Source organism: Dryas octopetala, chromosome 7 (genome assembly GCF_963921425.1).
Source record: "Dryas octopetala chromosome 7, drDryOcto1.1, whole genome shotgun sequence".
NCBI classification, from domain to species: domain Eukaryota; kingdom Viridiplantae; phylum Streptophyta; class Magnoliopsida; order Rosales; family Rosaceae; genus Dryas; species Dryas octopetala.
The window spans coordinates 18403881-18422377 of record NC_141372.1 but is presented as its reverse complement, the minus strand read 5'-3'; the positions used below and the strand labels follow the sequence as shown (position 1 = coordinate 18422377).

General features: G+C 38.1%; 2 protein-coding genes across 2 annotated transcripts; both read right to left on the bottom strand.

Moving 5' to 3' along the window:
* Positions 1–101: 101 nt before the first annotated feature.
* LOC147280246 (kinetochore protein NDC80 homolog) lies at positions 102–6793 on the bottom strand. Its single transcript, XM_086251648.1, has 4 exons — positions 5629–6793; positions 4668–4914; positions 889–1035; positions 102–665 (listed from the first exon to the last, which is right to left on the bottom strand). The coding sequence occupies exons 1-4, from the start codon at positions 6738–6740 to the stop codon at positions 414–416; spliced, it is 1758 nt and encodes a 585-aa protein (XP_086107774.1). The 5' UTR covers positions 6741–6793; the 3' UTR covers positions 102–413.
* Positions 6794–7555: 762 nt separating this feature from the next.
* On the bottom strand, positions 7556–9458 carry LOC147280245 (uncharacterized). The gene is made up of 2 exons (XM_086252160.1): positions 9328–9458; positions 7556–8933 (listed from the first exon to the last, which is right to left on the bottom strand). Exons 1-2 carry the CDS (start codon positions 9456–9458, stop codon positions 7556–7558), a joined length of 1509 nt encoding a protein of 502 aa, XP_086108286.1.
* Positions 9459–18497: the final 9039 nt, after the last annotated feature.

Here is an 18497-nt window from a genome sequence, read left to right as displayed (position 1 = left end):
AACATAGCACATTTTAATTTCTCTAATTTTAGTATTATTACTAATTTTAATGGATCCATCTTTAGTTCTCATCTTGGTGATCATAAAACAAGTTGCTCGAATCACATTTTCTCAAACATACATTACATTGGCAGAAATACATTGCTGACATGGTAAAAACTTTGGACAATCCATAAATACAGGCCTCATACAACATTTCGAAAGACTAGACCGTAGGATACTTTGAATACCATCATCCTAAATTCAAACTGGCAGAATTACCATCTGTTTAGCTCCACTAATGAAAATGGTAACAAACAAAGATCAAAAATCAATTATGATCACAGTTCTTAACAATCAGATGGAAATCCCAGTACTTCTACGAGAATATCAAATGATGGTAAGCAGCAAGACAGTGGCTTAAGTATGAAAACCTATTGGAGCGTTGTTTCTGATTGCTGGTTTGCTTGAAACACAAAACCAAATTGGGATAACAAGGAACCTTCGTGAGTATCTGATAAAAAAACAGCAGTTTCTGAGACATCTCTCTTCATTTCTAGAATCTTAGACTGCACATATTCTTTGTACTTTGAGACAGAGTCAATTACTGCAATGAGTTCACAAGCGCACTTCTGAATTTCTTCTTCACTTTGTTTGATTGCATCCTGCAATTTCAATTTGGAGGTCTACAAGAAAAATGAAACTGATTAAGGCATGCTTAAAACTTAACAAATTTCTCCTTAGTCAAAGGATATGCATATAGCATAAAAATTAAATAAACACCATCTTCTAAGGAATATTTCTGCCTTTCAGAAACAGACTACTTTCCTCAATTGTCATCTCCTTTGACTTACCCAGCAAAGACAAACACCTTAAGGTTAATTATTCAAGAAACAAGTGGGGCCTTACCTTCAGAATCTCGTCTGCTTCTCTTTCAACAATATCCAAGTTATGGGCCTCCATTTGAACATCCTCCTTCATTTTGTTAGCTTCTGCTGCACATCTATAAATATAGTCCTGTGTCTCTTTCTTCAACAAATTCAGTTGAGCTTCCACCTAATGGATAAATTATTTATGAGACAAATATGAAATTAAAATACAATCCTTGCAAAATAATATTTCTTTGCAGTCCCTCCAAACCACAGTGAAAAAGCAGATAATCAATTAGATAAACTGAGTTCCTGTAACATCACAAGTTTCAAGAGTCAACCCTGAACAAACCACAAGATACTTCAACAGTAATGGTAGTTTTCAACAGTCTCCATAGGACCAATATTCGGAAATGGAGCTCTTTCCATTAGGAGGTAAATACCAACTTCCAGAAACCATTCAATAACAACCACATAAAGGGAGTGCTTTGCACAGAAGTTTCTGATAGATGTCAACATATGTATAAAATCCAGTGGCATCAGAGTGCCAATAACTACAAGAAATGTGCCTTATTTTCTTATATAATTTTGTTTTAATGCTGATTTGTGTCTCAATTGCAAATGACCATGACCTCAACTATTGATTTTCTACTTCATAAATCATACAACAGTGATCAGAGTACATTATGTTCAACTTGGTAGAAACAATTCAAGCTCAGAGCATCACAATGAACAGGGAGTATCAAGTGGGAAAAAAAAGCATCTAACGACAACCCCAAAAATATACTCGCCAAAAAATGTCAAATATAAGAATATATAATGTAGTAACACTATAACAGACAAGATAAGATAGAGAGACATCTTGTTCAACAAAACAACCCTACCCTTAATAAAAGAGAACCAGACATATTAACAGAAAACCAGGGGAAAAGCATTACAAAAATAGTGCCAATGGCCAGTGGTGAATTCCATCCACTCAACTATTTGATCAGCTTCAAATTTCATAACACTGCCTAATATTCTAAACTTTAATCAAACATACCTGAGACTTTTTTAATGGAGTTCTTATATATTTCCAGAAGATACAAAAATAATTTCCTAAGAATAATCCTTTGATGCATAAAAGCTTATGGAGATAAGGACGAAATCAATCACAAAATAAAACCAGAAAAAGCATCCAAGACCAGCATACAAAACCACTAAAACTTAAATATGCTGTGACTACAGCACCGGAGCGGCGGAGCCACCTCCTCCAAGACTAATACGGCTCCCTCAGGCCACTTTTATATTACCTAACATGGTCATATTTACATCATATTGGGTTTTATCTGAACTGAATCAAACTCTGTTGAAACTGCCAAAACCGGATTGGTTTCATCAGGTGGTCGTATTTGTAAGGTCTTTCGCCTTACGTGCAGTATGATGGATTTCCCCCATCCAACAACTCCTTTTCTATAGTTGGTGTTATGTAACTTATGTGCAGTTGCCTAACCAAAGATGATTGTCAAGAAGTGTTCTTGTCAAAAATACGAATTCTACAGCCAGTGGAGGCATATGTAAACTTCATAAGTCATGCATTTAACTTTTCCAGACCTTTTTATCACAGAGCCATACACAACAATAAAGCCTTAAGGCTACATGAATATTCTGTCACTTGCATCAACTAGAGCCATGTTCTCCACAAATCCTTTGTCGGTTTCGTCCATACTACCTCTACTTATGTAATTCTTAGCCTTCCTGATGCAGGAGCATCTGCTAGGGTTTCCAAGGTTTATTGTTTCCTAGTTGGATTTAGAGCCTAGTTTCCTGATTTCATTAGGTCTTTTAAGCTAAGTTTACTTTATGTCTTCCTAGTTAACTAAAGTTTATTGTTTTCCTAGTCAGTTGAGGCATATGTTTTCCTAAATAAGTTTAAACCTCAAGTTGTAAAAAACAGTTTTGATGCATTATATTTTTCTGAGAATTCAGATTCTAGAGTATTGTTACTTACTAACTTTCTAATTTTTGTTTCCTAGTTGGATTTAGAGCCTAGTTTCCTGATTTCATTAGGTCTTTTAAGCTAAGTTTACTTTATGTCTTCCTAGTTAACTAAGGTTTATTGTTTTCCTAGTCAGTTGAGGCATATGTTTTCCTAAATAAGTTTAAACCTCAAGTTGTAATAAACAGTTTTGATGCATTATATTTTTCTGAGAATTCAGATTCTAGAGTTTCTCTTAGGTTCCTAAACCCTGGAACTCATCTATCCACGTTCCTTATTTGATCTAATAGCCTTTTTCTCTCTTTTTCTCTACTGTTTGTTGCTATAAGTTCTCTCTACTTTACATTTTTGCCCAATTACTGCAGCAAGACTGCTCAGCCTTTGCTCCTGTGCTGCATCACTTCCCTTTCCTCATTTTCCTTCTTCAAGTTAATCAAACCATTGCAATGGTGTGTACTTCTACCAGGAAAGAGATTATGATCTACTTTGTGGTCTTAAAATATCTAAAAAGGTAGCCTTAACAATTGCACATGACGCCATGATTATGTGCACCATGATTCTTAGATAGCAAATTACTACTATACTATTCTAGAAGGCAAAGCCTAAGACTAAAGACATAGACCTTATGAGGACAATGCCAACAAAGACACCCTAAAAAAATTATAGGATTAAAAGTGTCTCTGGTAGCCATTGGATATGTTAGGTTCTAGGATTCATTATATTGGTGCATTAATAACAGTGTACCATTCACAGTGCTATCAATGGTTCACAACCTGAAATTTATCCGTTCTTACTTCTTGCTATATTTCATCTCAGACCCATAATACTTCCTTGCACCCTTGAAACCATAAAGCTCCAACATTCTTCCTAACCTAGCAAACATTTATCCATCAAATGGTTCTTATTGTGTGCTGCCAAAATTTCCTGCAACCTGTTATAGTTGCTGCAACTCATAATCTTTAAACCCAAAATGCAGATGAACACACATTCACATTATGGAAGATGTCAAAGCATAGCAAGCATGAGATCAATATACCATAAATCCCTACACATGATCAATATGAAATCACTCATGAAAATTCTAAGAGTCGCTTTCTGAAAGAATGGAAAGCATCTCAATGCAGGAAGGCAAAGAGTTATACAGATAAAATTTAGCATTTAAAACCTGCATATTAGTTGTTGCATTGTCCTAAGGTCTTACTAATTTCTTTCACAGGAGAACCTTGGAAATTTCTTTAAATATAGATCTCCAGTGGAAAAATCCTAGAATTATTCCAGGATTAATTTTGGCAATGTAGAATGTCATGTAGCAAATAAAAAGGTTCATTGAGAGTAATACAAACAGGGTTTAGCCTTTGAAGGCTGCATACAATTTGTTGCACTGTATTTGTCCTAAGGTTTTATTTATTTTTTATTTTGTCACAATAGAAGCAGGGAAATGTTTTTGGGAATTCCAGTTGCTTATCCTAAACTCCTGGACAGACACACACACACACACACATGGGAAACTAACATCCGGGAATTATTTCTGAATTAATTTTATCGAGCAGTTGAGAAGTTTTTCTTGGAAACAAATAAAAGGGTCCATCATCAAACAGTAGTGTTGTTACTACAATGGTTTTGTGATAACAATAGCAAGGCAAGGAAAGGTTACTTCTACATATTTTTGTTGTAGCATGCACCCATGTAGCATAATGACTATGTAGTTTTGTATCAAACCATGTGCACTTTTCAAATAACCTAACAAGAAAATGGTAATGCCATACACTAATAAGAAAACTCGTTCCTTTCCTATGCATGAACAAATAGTCTATCCAAAAGTTTAGTGCTGATCCACTTACTTCGTCAATATGAGATTGAAGTGTTGCTATATGATTTCTCCTTCCCTCAATCATAGCAGAAAGCTCACTTGACTGTTGCTGAAGGGAAATCAACTCATCCAGTTTTGCCACAGAATTTCTCTTTATATCATCCAAGTAGGAGTCAAGTGCAGGCTTTAATGTTGATTTGTAGTCAATCCCCATCACCTCAGCTGGTGTAGATCCCTTAGCATTCAATGCATACTGAAAGCCATTACCAAGTTTCAACCTAGTACCACCAAGGAGAGACCAATTGCATCAGAAAGATTAATAAATTCATTAAAATTGGTGGAACTGTCAACTGTCATTAGCCAGCAAGCAAATTAGACAAATATGAATCATTTAATAAACTAGTCAAACAAACTTAGAATACGCCATTTTAAGTTCATTTATACAATGAATATAGTTAAAATTAAAGAAATAAGAGCTAACAGAAATTTAAAAAAAAAAAAAAAAAAAAGACAAAAAAAATGGAAATTACTTATGAATCATTTAAAAAACTAGTCAAACAAAATTAGAATACGCCATTTTAAGTTCATTTATACTATGAATATAGTTAAAATTTAAGAAACAAGAGCTAACAGAAATAAAACTAGACAAAAAAAAATGGAAATTACTTATCTCAATTCTCAACTTAAAGCACTTGTGAAGAAATAGCTACAAAATGGGGAAATCCATCAAAATGCAACCATGGTAACCTTCGATTTTAACACTATGTAAACAAATATTTGTAAGGTATGGAAGGAACCAAAGATCTCTTTAGATCGAAAAGAGTAAGCAAACAACTTCAAAGTACTGCCCAAGGTAAAGAGTTTGATGGGTTCATGAACAATTGGATCGACTTGTCATTGTCATGCTTTATGAAAGTTAATGATATGCAACTCAAAAAATCACAAAACAAAACATTATGTCAAACAAAAAATACATGATGAGGAGAACAAACCTCCTCATAGCCTGGTTGGATTCCATAGCCAAAGCCTCAAGCTCCTTAAACTTATGGCTGAGCCTGGCATCAAGATCCCAAGCATTACCCTCCCACTTATTCCTTTCCACCTCCGCTTCACCAATATCCCTCTCCACAGCTTGCAATTCCCTCTTCATTCTCTCCATATCCCTCGCATTAAAAGTCTGCAATTCCACCCTCTTCCTCAACTCCTCATTCTCCTCGCAAATCCTCTTATTGTCCACCACTTTGGCCTCTAATTCCTTCTCTTTCCCCTCCAAAACCATCTCCGATTTTGTTACATTCTTCAGAAGATTCCCTATCATCTCATTGAACTTGTTCACATCCTCTTCCAACAGACACTTCTCCTTCTCTAAAGCCTCCCTCTTCGACGGCTCTGACCTCATCGCCTCCACCTTTGCCTCGAGCTCCGCCGCGTTTTGTTTCAAAACCCTCACGCTCTCGTCCGCGTTCTCCTTCTCACTCTCCAACTTGTCCAAGAATTCACGGTCCAAGGCCTCCACGGAGTCGTCGTCGCCGCGTATGTAATGCAAGTAACTCTGCAGCGCGTACTCGGACATGGCGTTGTTCTCGACAAACTGGCGCGAATTGGACTCGAGATGGTCGTTGTAGAGCACAATCTGGAAGAGCCAGTGGATGACGGCAAGCAAAGTGGGCCACTGGTGGGAGTTGACGGTGGGGTTTCGGAGCATGGACTTGTTGGGCTTGAAAGGGCATTTTAGGGATTTCAGGATGAGGGGGAGGTCGTCCTCCAGCTTCGGCGAGGAGTAGTCGAGGCGGACGAGAAGGAATTTTAGGGTTTCGGTGATTTCTTTGGCGGAGGGGATGGGGAATTTCAGAGAAACTTGGAGAGAGTGAGAGGACAAGTAGGAATTGATAGCGGAGAGTGTGGATTGTTGGAAGGAGCGGTCTTTGTAGAGGTCCAGGGTGGCGGTGGGCCCACCCATACCCACCGACGACGGCCGGCTGCTGCTTGCGAAGCTCGCATCAGAGTCGCGCCCGCCGCCGAATTGGCGGAAGTGGTCGAGTGGCGTCGGCGGCGGTCGTGGGTTGAACGATTCCTTTGGTCGTCGACGGCTTGTGCCTCTCATTGTGTTTTCTCTCTCTCTCTCTGTGGAGTCCGGAGCTTTTCTTTTTGGTTTCAAACTTCAAACTTTCAAAGTGCGTCTCCCGCTTTCAGCAGTTTGTCGTTATCTTTCTTTTTGGTTTCAAACCCTTGTCGTTATCTTTATTATTATGAACTCAGAATAAAAGTTTGGTGTTATCGCATTCACAAAAAATGGAATTGTTTACTATACTATAATACTATTTATTTAACAATACATTCGCATAATAAGGGAAAATTTTATTCAAAGGATTTCAAATATACTTTTATTTTCAATTAAGGCCATCCACAGTGGTGAAAGTGAGAGTGAGAGTAAGACATAGCCTGAAAAGTGATTTTTTGGCCTGAAAAGTGATTTTTTGTCCTGAGAGTGAGAGTGATATGTGCTGAAGCTACAGTGGTGCTGAGAGTAAGAGCTGAGAGTAATGTAATTGTATATAATTAAATTAAGCCTAAGTTAGATTAAGTTATAGTTAAGTTATAATTTATAGTTTAAATATTTATAAAAATTATACCATTAGTTTTATTTTAAAGAGATCTTTAATATAAGGTCAATATTGACTATATTTGAATTTATAATTTTATTACCTAAAATATAAATTCTATATTTTGTCTCCACCAATACCTTTATTTCATTTCACCAACATAAGACAAGAAAATTTAAGACAAACATAAATAAACATAAACAAATAAAACAAAAAACAATCACAAACAAACACAAACAAACACAAAACGACAGCCACAAACACAAACACAAACAAACACACAATGGTATTGGAGACATCTTCAACATTTCGGCGTTCATCGCCGGCGTCGGCGTCGTGCTTGGCCACGACTTCCTTCTCGCGTCCAAAGGTGCTGGACCAAATCATTCTTCAGTTGCTGGTGGAGTGTTGTTGACCGTATCAACCTAACCCGAGAAAGCCGTTGCTCTAAAAGAATTGGCTGATAACTTTGGCCTCCATCATATGGTTCCGTGTCATACCGTGCCACAGCCCGGGAGATTCTTTCCTGAACGTGGTCAATGTCATCGTCCGATTCATCGTCCTCGTTCTCTGGACGCTCGTCCTCAATGATCATGTTGTGCAAAATTATGCATGTCTTCATAATATAGCCCAGATCATTGGCTTTCCATCCTCTGGCGGGCTTTTTTAGAATCTCCCATCTAGCCCTCAGAATCCCGAACGCCCTCTCGACATCTTTCCGGTAGGACTCTTGATATCTTGCAAATAGCTGACTTGCCTCTCCTACCGGATTCGTTATTGTTTGTATAAGCGTGGCCCATTTGGGATAGATCCGATCCACTAGATAATACCCCATTGTGTAGTCATTGCCATTAACCTTATACTTGATCTGATGGTTTCGCATCTGCTCCTCATCATCAAAAAGGTGTGAGCCATCCAATACGTTGATGTCATTGTTGCTCCCTGGAAAACCAAAATTGGCATGCCAAATCCACGTGTCGTACCCGGCAACGGCCTCTAATATCACAGTTGGGGTGTGATAATGGCCTTGATATGCCCCTTGTTGTCCTACTGGGTAATTTTTCCATTCCCAATGCATGCAATCCAGACTCCCTAGCATACCTGGGAATCCTTTTTTTTTAGCCTTACGCAATAGCCGTTGGAGATCAACCACTGTTGGTGTGCGGAGGTATTCCGCTCCGTACACCTCCGGAATAACTCTTATGAACTTCTTGAATGACTCTAGCACTGTGGTTTGGGCAATTTGGAAGCCCTCGTCTGGGCCATCAGCCGAGTACCCAGCGGAGAGCATTCTCATGACCGAAGTCAGCTTTTGCTCTGGCGTACAGCCCCATCTTCCAGTAGCGTCTTGTCTTTGTTGGAAGTAGACATCTTTGTTGCACACATCTTGCATCATCTTTAAGAATAGTGATTTCTTCATCCGATAGCGTCGTCGGAACATCTCTTCAGTATATCTTGCTCCAGGGTCGAAATAGTTGCTCATAATAAGACCATGGCCTAGTTGTCGGTCTCGAGAGATATATCGTCGTGGTTGGGATGTGCCTCCATGTATTGGCCTTCTTTCACTTCGTTGTGTATGTCGTCGGTAAGCAGCCATGGCACACGCCGTGATATTTGCGAGCTGGTCATCGTACATGTCTAGTTGTGCCTGAAACATCTCTTCATCTGAATCATAATCGTGGGGGGTAGACATCCTGAAGCAAAGTGTAAACGAATTTTCTGCAATTACTAAGCAGGGTGAATTGGTGAAGGCACGACATGGTGAAATTTATAGACTAGGTGTGATAATGTAAACGAATCAAAATCTTATCATCTTGGAAAATTAAACGAATCAGAATCTTATCATCTTGGAAAGTTAAACGAATCAGAATCTTATCATCTTGGAAAGTTAAACGAATCAAAATCTTATCATCAGTCATAACAGGCTATCTTATCATCTTGGAAAAGTAAAGGAATCTGAGACATATTTAATAATAAGGTATTTTATTTTAATTCATAATAAAATGCATACATAAAGTACACGACAGAAATAGTTGGAAAAACAATGACACGTCAGTCATATTGTGAAAAGTCAGTGTTGGGAAGTACCCTCCCGAGCTTGACGTGCCCTGATTGGCCTCGTTAGCAGCACTTGCCCTCCACCTCGCCAAAATTTCACGCTGTTGTGCCTCCCAAAACGCTCGTTGTTCTCCGTGCATGTTGGTGAGGTCCTTGCCCATGACCTCATAATCTTGCTGCTTTTGTTTGAAATCGGTGTGCTCTTTGATCAATCGGTCGCGTGAAGCAGCTATGTCCTTCTGCCCTTGGCAAAGAAACCTGATAGTATCGGCAAGGTCATCATCATTAGTATCAACTTGTTTGGCCCTCTTGGAGTTGTTTCTACCAGGTGGCCTCGGGCGACTACGCTAAGTGGTTGAAAGGCCGGGGCATCCTCATCCGCGCTCAATTGAACCGCTTCAGCTTCGGTATCGGCATCAGTGGGGGTGTCGGTTTGTGCATGTTGCCACTTCACAAAGTGTTGCATCTTAGCAAAACAATGGTGCCAAGCAAAAGGACGGTTTTTCGAGTTTGTTGCTTGGTATCGTGCGTTGGCAAAGGTCACCTAGTAATATGAAAACAAATTAATGAATTATAAATGGTACTCAAATATTTGAATTTAATTATCACAAATATTTGAGTTTAACTAGCAAAAATAAAGTATACACAATCTGAAATATAGTACACACATATTGATCAAACATAAATATGTGAATTTAATTAACAAAAATATTTGAGTTTAACTAGCAAAAATAAAGTATACACAATCTCAAATATAGTACACACATATTGATCAAACATAAATATGTGAATTTAATTAACAAAAATATTTGAGTTTAACTAGCACAAATAAAGTATACACAATTTAAAATAAAGTACACACATATTAATCAAACATAAATATGTGAATTTAATTAATAAAAATATTTGAGTTTAACTAGCAAAAATAAAGTATACACAATTTAAAATAGAGTACACACATATTAATCAAACATAAATATGTAAATTTAATTAACAAAAATATTTGAGTTTAATTAGCAAAACTCACCGTATCAATTTGATTTTGCCCGCTAGTGCGTGATCGTTCGGCCGCCAAGATACATTTATGATATTTCGAGGTGGCTTGCCCTATTTTCTTGAAGTGAGCCATGACCGCCCCAATTTGTCGCCCATTCCTCACGGCGAGAGGAGATTTCCGAATAAATTGATCGTACACTTTATTCCAAAATTCCATGTTTCTTTGATTGGATCCGATTTCACAATCTTCCGAATTTTCCATCCAAGCTTCAACAAGCGCTACCTCTTCTTCATTGGACCAATTCTTTCTCTTTGCATTTTCCATGATTGGAAAAAAAGAATTTTCTAGGAAAAGTGAGGTGATTTGAATAGATTGATAAAATGAATGAATTGGATAGATAGATGTGTGAAAAAATGAAGTGTGAATGCTCAATTTATAGGAAAAATGATGAAATAGCCGTTATAAATTTTTCAGAATTTTTAAATATTTTTTCGAATATTTTTTGTAATTTTTTTGTATTTTTAATTGCATTATAACGGTCAATTAATTGTAGCTGTTGATCTCCAACGGCTACATTAATCGGAGCCTCCAAACGCTGCCACGTGTGGCTGCAGTACATTTTATTTTTTATTTTTTTAAATTGAAACACGCGTTAATTGTGGACCGTTGATCAGCAACGGGCGGACGATCGTGGCCGATCGTGAGCACCAAGCGTGCGTCCCGGCGAGTGGCAGACAGCTGCTGCGGTGAACAGTGGCTTGTCTGCCACTTTATTTCCTCCCTCCGCAAGTACCAAATTGCCCCTGCCTTTTTCGAAAATTCCGGACTGTGCTGAAGCTTTTTAATTTGTGTTGAAGCCCTTTTTTGTCTTTTCAAATTCGGTGGGGCCCACTGTGATAAAAAACTCACACACTCTCACTCTCAGCCGGATCCTCTTCTCACCCTCAACTCTCACCCTCACTCACCCTCACTCTCATTACTCCGGCCCACTGTAAGCAAAATTAGAGCTTCCTCACACTCTCACTCTCAAGCTCAAACTCACCACTGTGGAAGGCCTAAGGGTCTCATTTTTACTTTGGTTTAATTAAGAACTATTATTTTTCAAGTATTTCAATCAAGGATATTTTGTCAACTCTGTCAAATTTTTCGTTAAAAACTGATCACATGACTCGCACATGAGCAGTTTGCAAAGGCATTTATGTCTTTTTTTGCATTTATAAAATTAAAAATAAATAAATGCTAAAATAAAAAAAAGTGGCTAGATCTAAACCCAGCCACCACCGATTCTCACCCTCCAATCACCACAGATCCTCACCCCCCAACCACCACCGACCGTCACCCCCCCAACCACCACCGACGACTCCCCCTCCACCGCCGGCGATCCCCCCTCCAATGTCGGTGATTGTCCCATCTCTCTATCTTTCTCTTTCTTCTCTTTGTATCTCTCTCATTCTCCCTCTCTATGTTGGGCACGAACGTCGCCGGACCCAAGGGGTGCCAACAGCTTCACCAACTCTGAACTGAGGGTTGGCAAAGCCACTAGCACCCCTTGGGTTTGGCAGCGTTCGCACCCAGTTTAGAGAGAGAGAAAGAGAGATGGGGCAGTCGCCAACAGTGGAGGAGGGAGTCGTCGGTAGTGGTTGGGGGGGTGACGGTTGGTGGGGGGTGAGGTCTGTGGTGTCTAAAGGGTGAGAATCGGTGGTGGTTGGGTTTAGATACAGTCACTTTTTTTTGTCATTTATTTATTTTTAGCTTTATTTTTCATAATTATTTTAGTTTAGTTTTTTAATAATTATTTTAGTTTTATTTTTCAATAATTATTTTAGTTTGTTTTTATAATTATTTTAGTTTTTATTTTTTATAATTAATTTTTAGCTGAAATGATGATTTTAATGCTTTGCACATAACCAATTTTTTATGGAAATTGTAACAGAATTGACAAAAATCATTGATTGAAACACTTGAAAAATAATAGTCTTTGATTGAAACAAAGTGAAAATGAGATCCTTAACTGAAAATAGGGGTATAGTTGAAGTCTTTTTGCTAAAATTTCCCCTAAAAACAACTTAGATAAAAAAGTATAGCAGTAAAATACAACTATTAAAATAAAATTTAAAAAATAAAAATAGACACCTCACCACCTAAAAACATGGTGGAGAAAATGATAGGAGGTTATAAAACAATGAGAACAAGATAAAAATAACACGATAAAATGCCAATTGACACATGGTTATTATAAAGTCAAAAGACATCTTTTTGTGTTACAAGCTTCACAAAAATTGAGAATGCATGAGATACCAAATAGTCAAATATATAAAACTAGCCTAATAAAATGAGGGTACAAATGTAAACTAACTTAAGCCATTAATTAGGTGGAGAGAGTGGGGAGTTATAAAACTATTAAAGCTCTCACATTTTTTTAAAAAAATAACTAGTTACATTAAAAAGAGGGGAAAAAATTGAAAAGCTTACAAAACTAGGGACATTGCATAATCACATCTCAAAAATATCACTTTTTATAGGGCCATATTTAACTTTTGATATTGTAACGACCCGACCCAAATTTTCACTAGAAATTTAAATTTTTTATTTAATTATGTTTTTAAGAGATTTCTTTTAAAGGATGTCGAATTGTATTTTAAAGATTTTGAGATTTATTTGGAAAAAAAAAAAAAAAGGGTTTTGATTTAAATTTTATTTATTTTTGTTTTAATTTGCACTTGACCCAAAGTTGACTTTTAAAATAAATGGGCTTTCGATTTTGACTTTGGGTCCGTTGGATAGGTTTCGAGCCCACGATTTCATAGACACGTAGCACGCGTCGATCCAAGTTACGATTTAAGAGATATGGGCGTTTGAAGCGAGGGGCAATTTCGTAAAATTGACGATTTGGTTTTAAAAATAGAAAATCAGATTTTTAAAGGGGATTTTCTCTCTCTCTCTCTCTCTCTCTCTCTCTCTCTCTCTCTCTCTCTCTCTCTCTCTCTCTCTCTCTCTCTCTCTCTCTCTCCCTCCCTCCCTTTATTTTTCTCTCACCCGCACTCTCTCCTCTGCCTTCTCTCCCCGCGACCACCCCTGCACACCAGCTCCCACAGCCACCACCACTTCGTCGTCGACCACCACTCGCCAACCCTGATCACCGGCGTGTCTTCCCGACGCCGGTCAGCTTGCCAGTTCTTCCTTCAGCCAGCCCCTGCGCGCTCGACCAACCCAGCCACCCAGCCTACATTCGGCGACTTTCCCGACGACCCACCCCAGCGCCGGTCCAGCCCAGCCTCCCTCCTCGCCAGCCATCATCCAGGCACAGGGAAACACGTCGGAAAACCACCAGCCCACCGCCCCTTTATTCGCCGGATTTCAGCCACTTTTTCAACGTCAATCACCTCGATTTTAGGTGGGTTTCTCACCCCCATCTTGGGCTTTATTTTTTCCTATACTTTTGTGGTTAATTTTGAGTATTTAGGAAATTAAAAATTTGGATTTTATAGCCATTTCGGGTTCCCTTTGAATGTAGAGTTTGTGGATTGATTTTGTTGTGTTTTAGATATTTTTCCACCTCTTACAAAGGTTAATTGATGTTGTTATTTTCTAAGATTTGTTATATTGGCTATTTTCCTTGTCAAAACCTTTGTATTTAATTTTATTAATCACTCACAAGCTCTAGGCTAGATTAAGGACAAGTTCAGCTGTATTGAAGAAGTCAAGAATGAACAAGACTCAAGGTATACTGCACTTCATTCAATTCATGAAAATATCATTTTTGTGTCCATTTGACTAGTCATAAAGAATAATGTTTTTCACGTACAGTGGTTGATACAGTGACAGACACTGCAGTGGGGCCATTTCGAGTTTTTCTTTTAAAGCCCATTTCATTGAAAGCCCATTTTCTGTTTTTTACTAAACATACATGTGCATTGCACATGACTTGGTTCCCCCACTGTATCAATCAGATCTGATTGCATCTTAGTCATTCACGCCACACACTTACACACACATCAGCACTATTCATCATCTTCTCCATTTCTGATTTTTGCAAAATAAAGCAATATTTGTTTTTCTAGGATACCCCTCTAGGACAAAAGGAATATGCCCCTTATTCGTCTCTTGTGGACAACCATTGATTGGCTTCCACGTGGCTCGGGCAAACATGGAAATGGTGTGTGTGTGTGTACGGGTATAAGAGATATTCGGTTCAGACTTTTTGGTGTGGGTCTATGAGCATTTTTAGTGGGTATTTTCGTGGTTTTATGCCTGGGTATTTTCAGGGTGAGTGCTCATTTTATCAAGTCAGAAAATGTTCATTTAATTCTTAAAAATCAAAATTATTTTTTGAACTTGTTTGTTTCATCTAAAATTATGAATGGGCTTGAGTGTTTAAATCTTTTTATATATTTTTCAAACACATTCATTTTAGATTTTAGTTGAAGGATTCAGTATCAACCTTTTCATGCCTCTAGCTTGAGAAGGTTGATCTTCTCTTTAAGAATCCAACATTAGCATATCATGTTCATACATTGATGAATCTACTGGGCTTGGTGTGAATTGGTGCCATGGGTTGATGAGCTTGGAGTTGGAGCTGCCTTCTTCATGAATGACCGATTGCCTTGCTTATGGAAGTTGCACAAAGGGGTAAGAAAGCTGCCACTTAGTCTAGGACTTAGTGATTGAGCTTGTGTGCTGTATGCTCCCTTTGTATTGAACTTCTTCTTTAGTGGATTGCTTGGTCAGCTGGAAAGACCCCAGTTTTTAACCGTTAGTGGTTTTCTGGGTGAACAATCGTGTGGCTTGTTTGTGATTTGTTTCCTATGTGTTGCTGATTATTAATTCGAAAATAACTTTACAAGATCACACACTTCACTTTAGCATGTTAACTTAGATCATGAATGCTAAATGAAAGTTTATTAAATCTGTCCACACACCACTTTAGTTGTTGATAGCACTGGGATGCCTACATTGATGGATCCTTTAAGTGCATAGGGTGTCACTCAATTCCTTGGTGTGTTCTGACTTGTGGAATTTACGGAAGTTGGTTTGATTTTACAAGTAAATCTGGAGTTTCAAATTTTAGTTACTGCATTGTCAGAGTTGTGTCTGTTTGACTAGTTCCTGAATGATCATATAAAATAAAAATTGGGGTCCGATCACTGAAAGTGAATTTAATCAAGTTAATTGAGTGAATAGATCACCTAAATTAAACTTTCAATTGGTATCAGAGCGCTACTCTAAAAGCAAATAGAGAGGTCCTAGAGTGTTGTTTGTTTTCTAGGTGTGTCTAGATGGAAAGAGATCGAGTCGCAGGGTCTTGCAACTCTCCTCCATTTTTTGATGGCAGCAACTACGCTGCTTGGAGAAAGAAATTTGAAATTTTCCTTGATGCCTATGACGAGTTGGCATATGAGTATCTCACTGTTGAGTCGATTCCTCCCACACGAACTGTTGATGGGATTGAAACTCCTAAGCCTAGGTCCGAATGGTCTTTAGCCGAATTCACGGCCTCTAGCTCCAACAAGAAGGCTAGAAATGCTATTGTCACTGCACTATCTTCCTCACAATTTGCACACATACAACATTGTGTCACGGCTAGGCAAGCTTGGAACAAACTTAGGGTTGTTCATGAAGGGGACAAACAAGTTAGGTCACTTAAGCTTCAAATGGTACATGCCAAATTTGAAAAAATTAGGATGAAAGAGTCCGAGTCATTTTCCGAGTTCTATGAAAGGTTGGAAGCCCTCACAAATGAAGCCATGTCCCTAGGTAAACCATATGAGGAGTCTACCATTGTCCAAAAGGTTCTTAGATCTCTACCTAAGAGATTTCAATCTAAGAAACATACAATACAAGAAGTTCAAAATTTGGATGAACTCAAAATTGGTAAATTGGTAGGAAAGCTTAAAACTTTTGAGATGGAACTTGAAATGGATGAAAGGGACAGCAAGAAGTCAAAGGATATTGCTTTGCAAAGTGTCAAAGAGATGAGTGAAAACTTGAGTGAAAAATCATCTATGTCCGATGATGAGGTTGCCCTTTTTGTCAAAAGATTTAGACGAATTCTTAGAAATAAAGGGAGAGAAGCTAGGACTAGTGGTAACAACTTTAAGGAGTTCAAATTCAAACCTCAAGGAGAGAATTCATTTGAGAGAAAACAAGAGAGGAAGTCTAACTTTAAGGAAGGAAGAACAACCAAGAGAGATGTGAAATGTTACACTTGTGGTGGAATAGGTCACATAGCAATTGAATGTGCAAATAATAGAAAGAATTATTCTTCAAGTAAGAATAAAGCCATGAAAATCACTTGAAGTGATAGTGAGAGTGAGGACTCAAATGATTGTGAGTCTTCTTCCGATATTGAGGGTGATGAAGTTGCATTTGTTGCATCAATCAAGGAGATTGAACAAGTTGATGGTGGATCTGACTCAAAATCTGCTCCTGATGATGAGTCTTACACTGCACTCTGTGATAAGTATGACTTACTTTTCACCGAAACTCTTAGCATAAAGGAAGAAAATCAGAAACTAAAGAATGCTAAATTGAAATTGTGTGAGAAGATTGAGTCATTAGAGAGTGAATTAGAAAGTGTGGCTATCTTGAAACAAAATTTTGAGAGTCAAGTCAAAGTGCTCAAGGAGAGCAACATCTACTTTAAATCTTTGAATGAGAAACTTCAAAAAGAAGTACATGAAGCAAATGAGAGCATTTTTGAGCTCACCATTGGGGCTGAAAAGGTTGATAGGATGCTTAGGATTGGAAAGCATCATGGGGACAAGACCGGTTTGGGTTTTAGTGAAAATAGTCCTAGTATATCCAACACAAAGACCATTTTTGTCAAGTCAAAATCTGATCATGGTGTCAAAAGGGGTATAGGTTACATTGACATTGGTCAAAATGCATCTCATTCTAAGTCAAGTCAAGCTACATCAAGTGTCACACAAATTGATTGTTCTACTTCACTTAGAAAAACAAAGTTTGTCCCGGTTTGTCATTATTGTCATGTCAAGGGTCACATTAGACCAAATTGCAACAAACTTAGAGGAAAGAAATCAAGTGAACCAAAGAGAAATATTTCTCTACAAGAGCAAGTGAACAATCTACTCAAAGAGGTAACCAAAATTGCCTTACTTGTCACCCCACTTCCCAAAAATAAGTCAAGTCCACATCAAAGATGGGTTGTGAAGAGCTCCACTAAATGTCTAGTAACCTTGAACGCTTTTTCAGCCACTAAGAGGAACATTTGGTACCTAGATAGTGGGTGTTCCAAACATATGACGGGAGATAAGGAGGTCTTTACCTCACGTACTTGCTCCTTATGATGGTGGTAGTGTGACTTTTGGAGGATGAGATAAGTCCTATGTGAGTGGAAAAGGGGTTGTACACATTCCCGGTATACCCGAATTGAAAAATGTAAGATTTGTTGATGGGCTGAATTCTAATTTGCTTAGTATTAGCCAACTTTGTGATGAATGGGGTGGTGAAGTGTGTATATCCAAGAGTGGATGTAGAATTGTTGACTCCCAAGGAAGGGAGATCTTGAATGCCCCTAGGTCTAGGGATGATTGCTATGTGTTTGATGGCAATGTTGGAAAAATTGAGAATACTTGCAATAGAGCTATTGATGACACTAGCTCTCTTTGGCATCAAAGACTCGGTCACATTAATGTTCATGACCTTTACAAGTTGTCTAAGCATGAGGTTGTTAGAGGTCTACCAAAGATAGGAAAGTCCGAAACTTTTATTTGTGGTCCATGTCAAATGGGGAAACAAACCAAAGAACCATACAAAAGAGTCAAAGACATAGGCACCTCTAGGACACTTGAACTAATTCACTTGGATTTAGTTGGTCCTGTCCAAACCTTGTCAATAGGTGGAAAGAAATACATTCTAGTCATGGTAGATGATTTTTCTAGGTACACTTGGGTGTCATTTCTTAAGGACAAGTCGGAGACATTTCATCATTTTGTCAAGATTGTGAAACTGCTGAAAAGTGAAGGTATGTCAAGTCTGTCAACCCTGTCCAGAATTAGATCAGACCATGAAACTGAGTTTGAAAACTCTCAATTCGATGAGTTTTGTTGTCAAATGGGCATCAAACATGAATTCTCAGCTCCTATAACACCCCAACAAAATGGAATCGTTGAGAGAAAGAATAGGGTTTTGATTGAGATGGCAAGAGTGATGTTGGATAGCAAAAATCTTGCTAAACATTTCT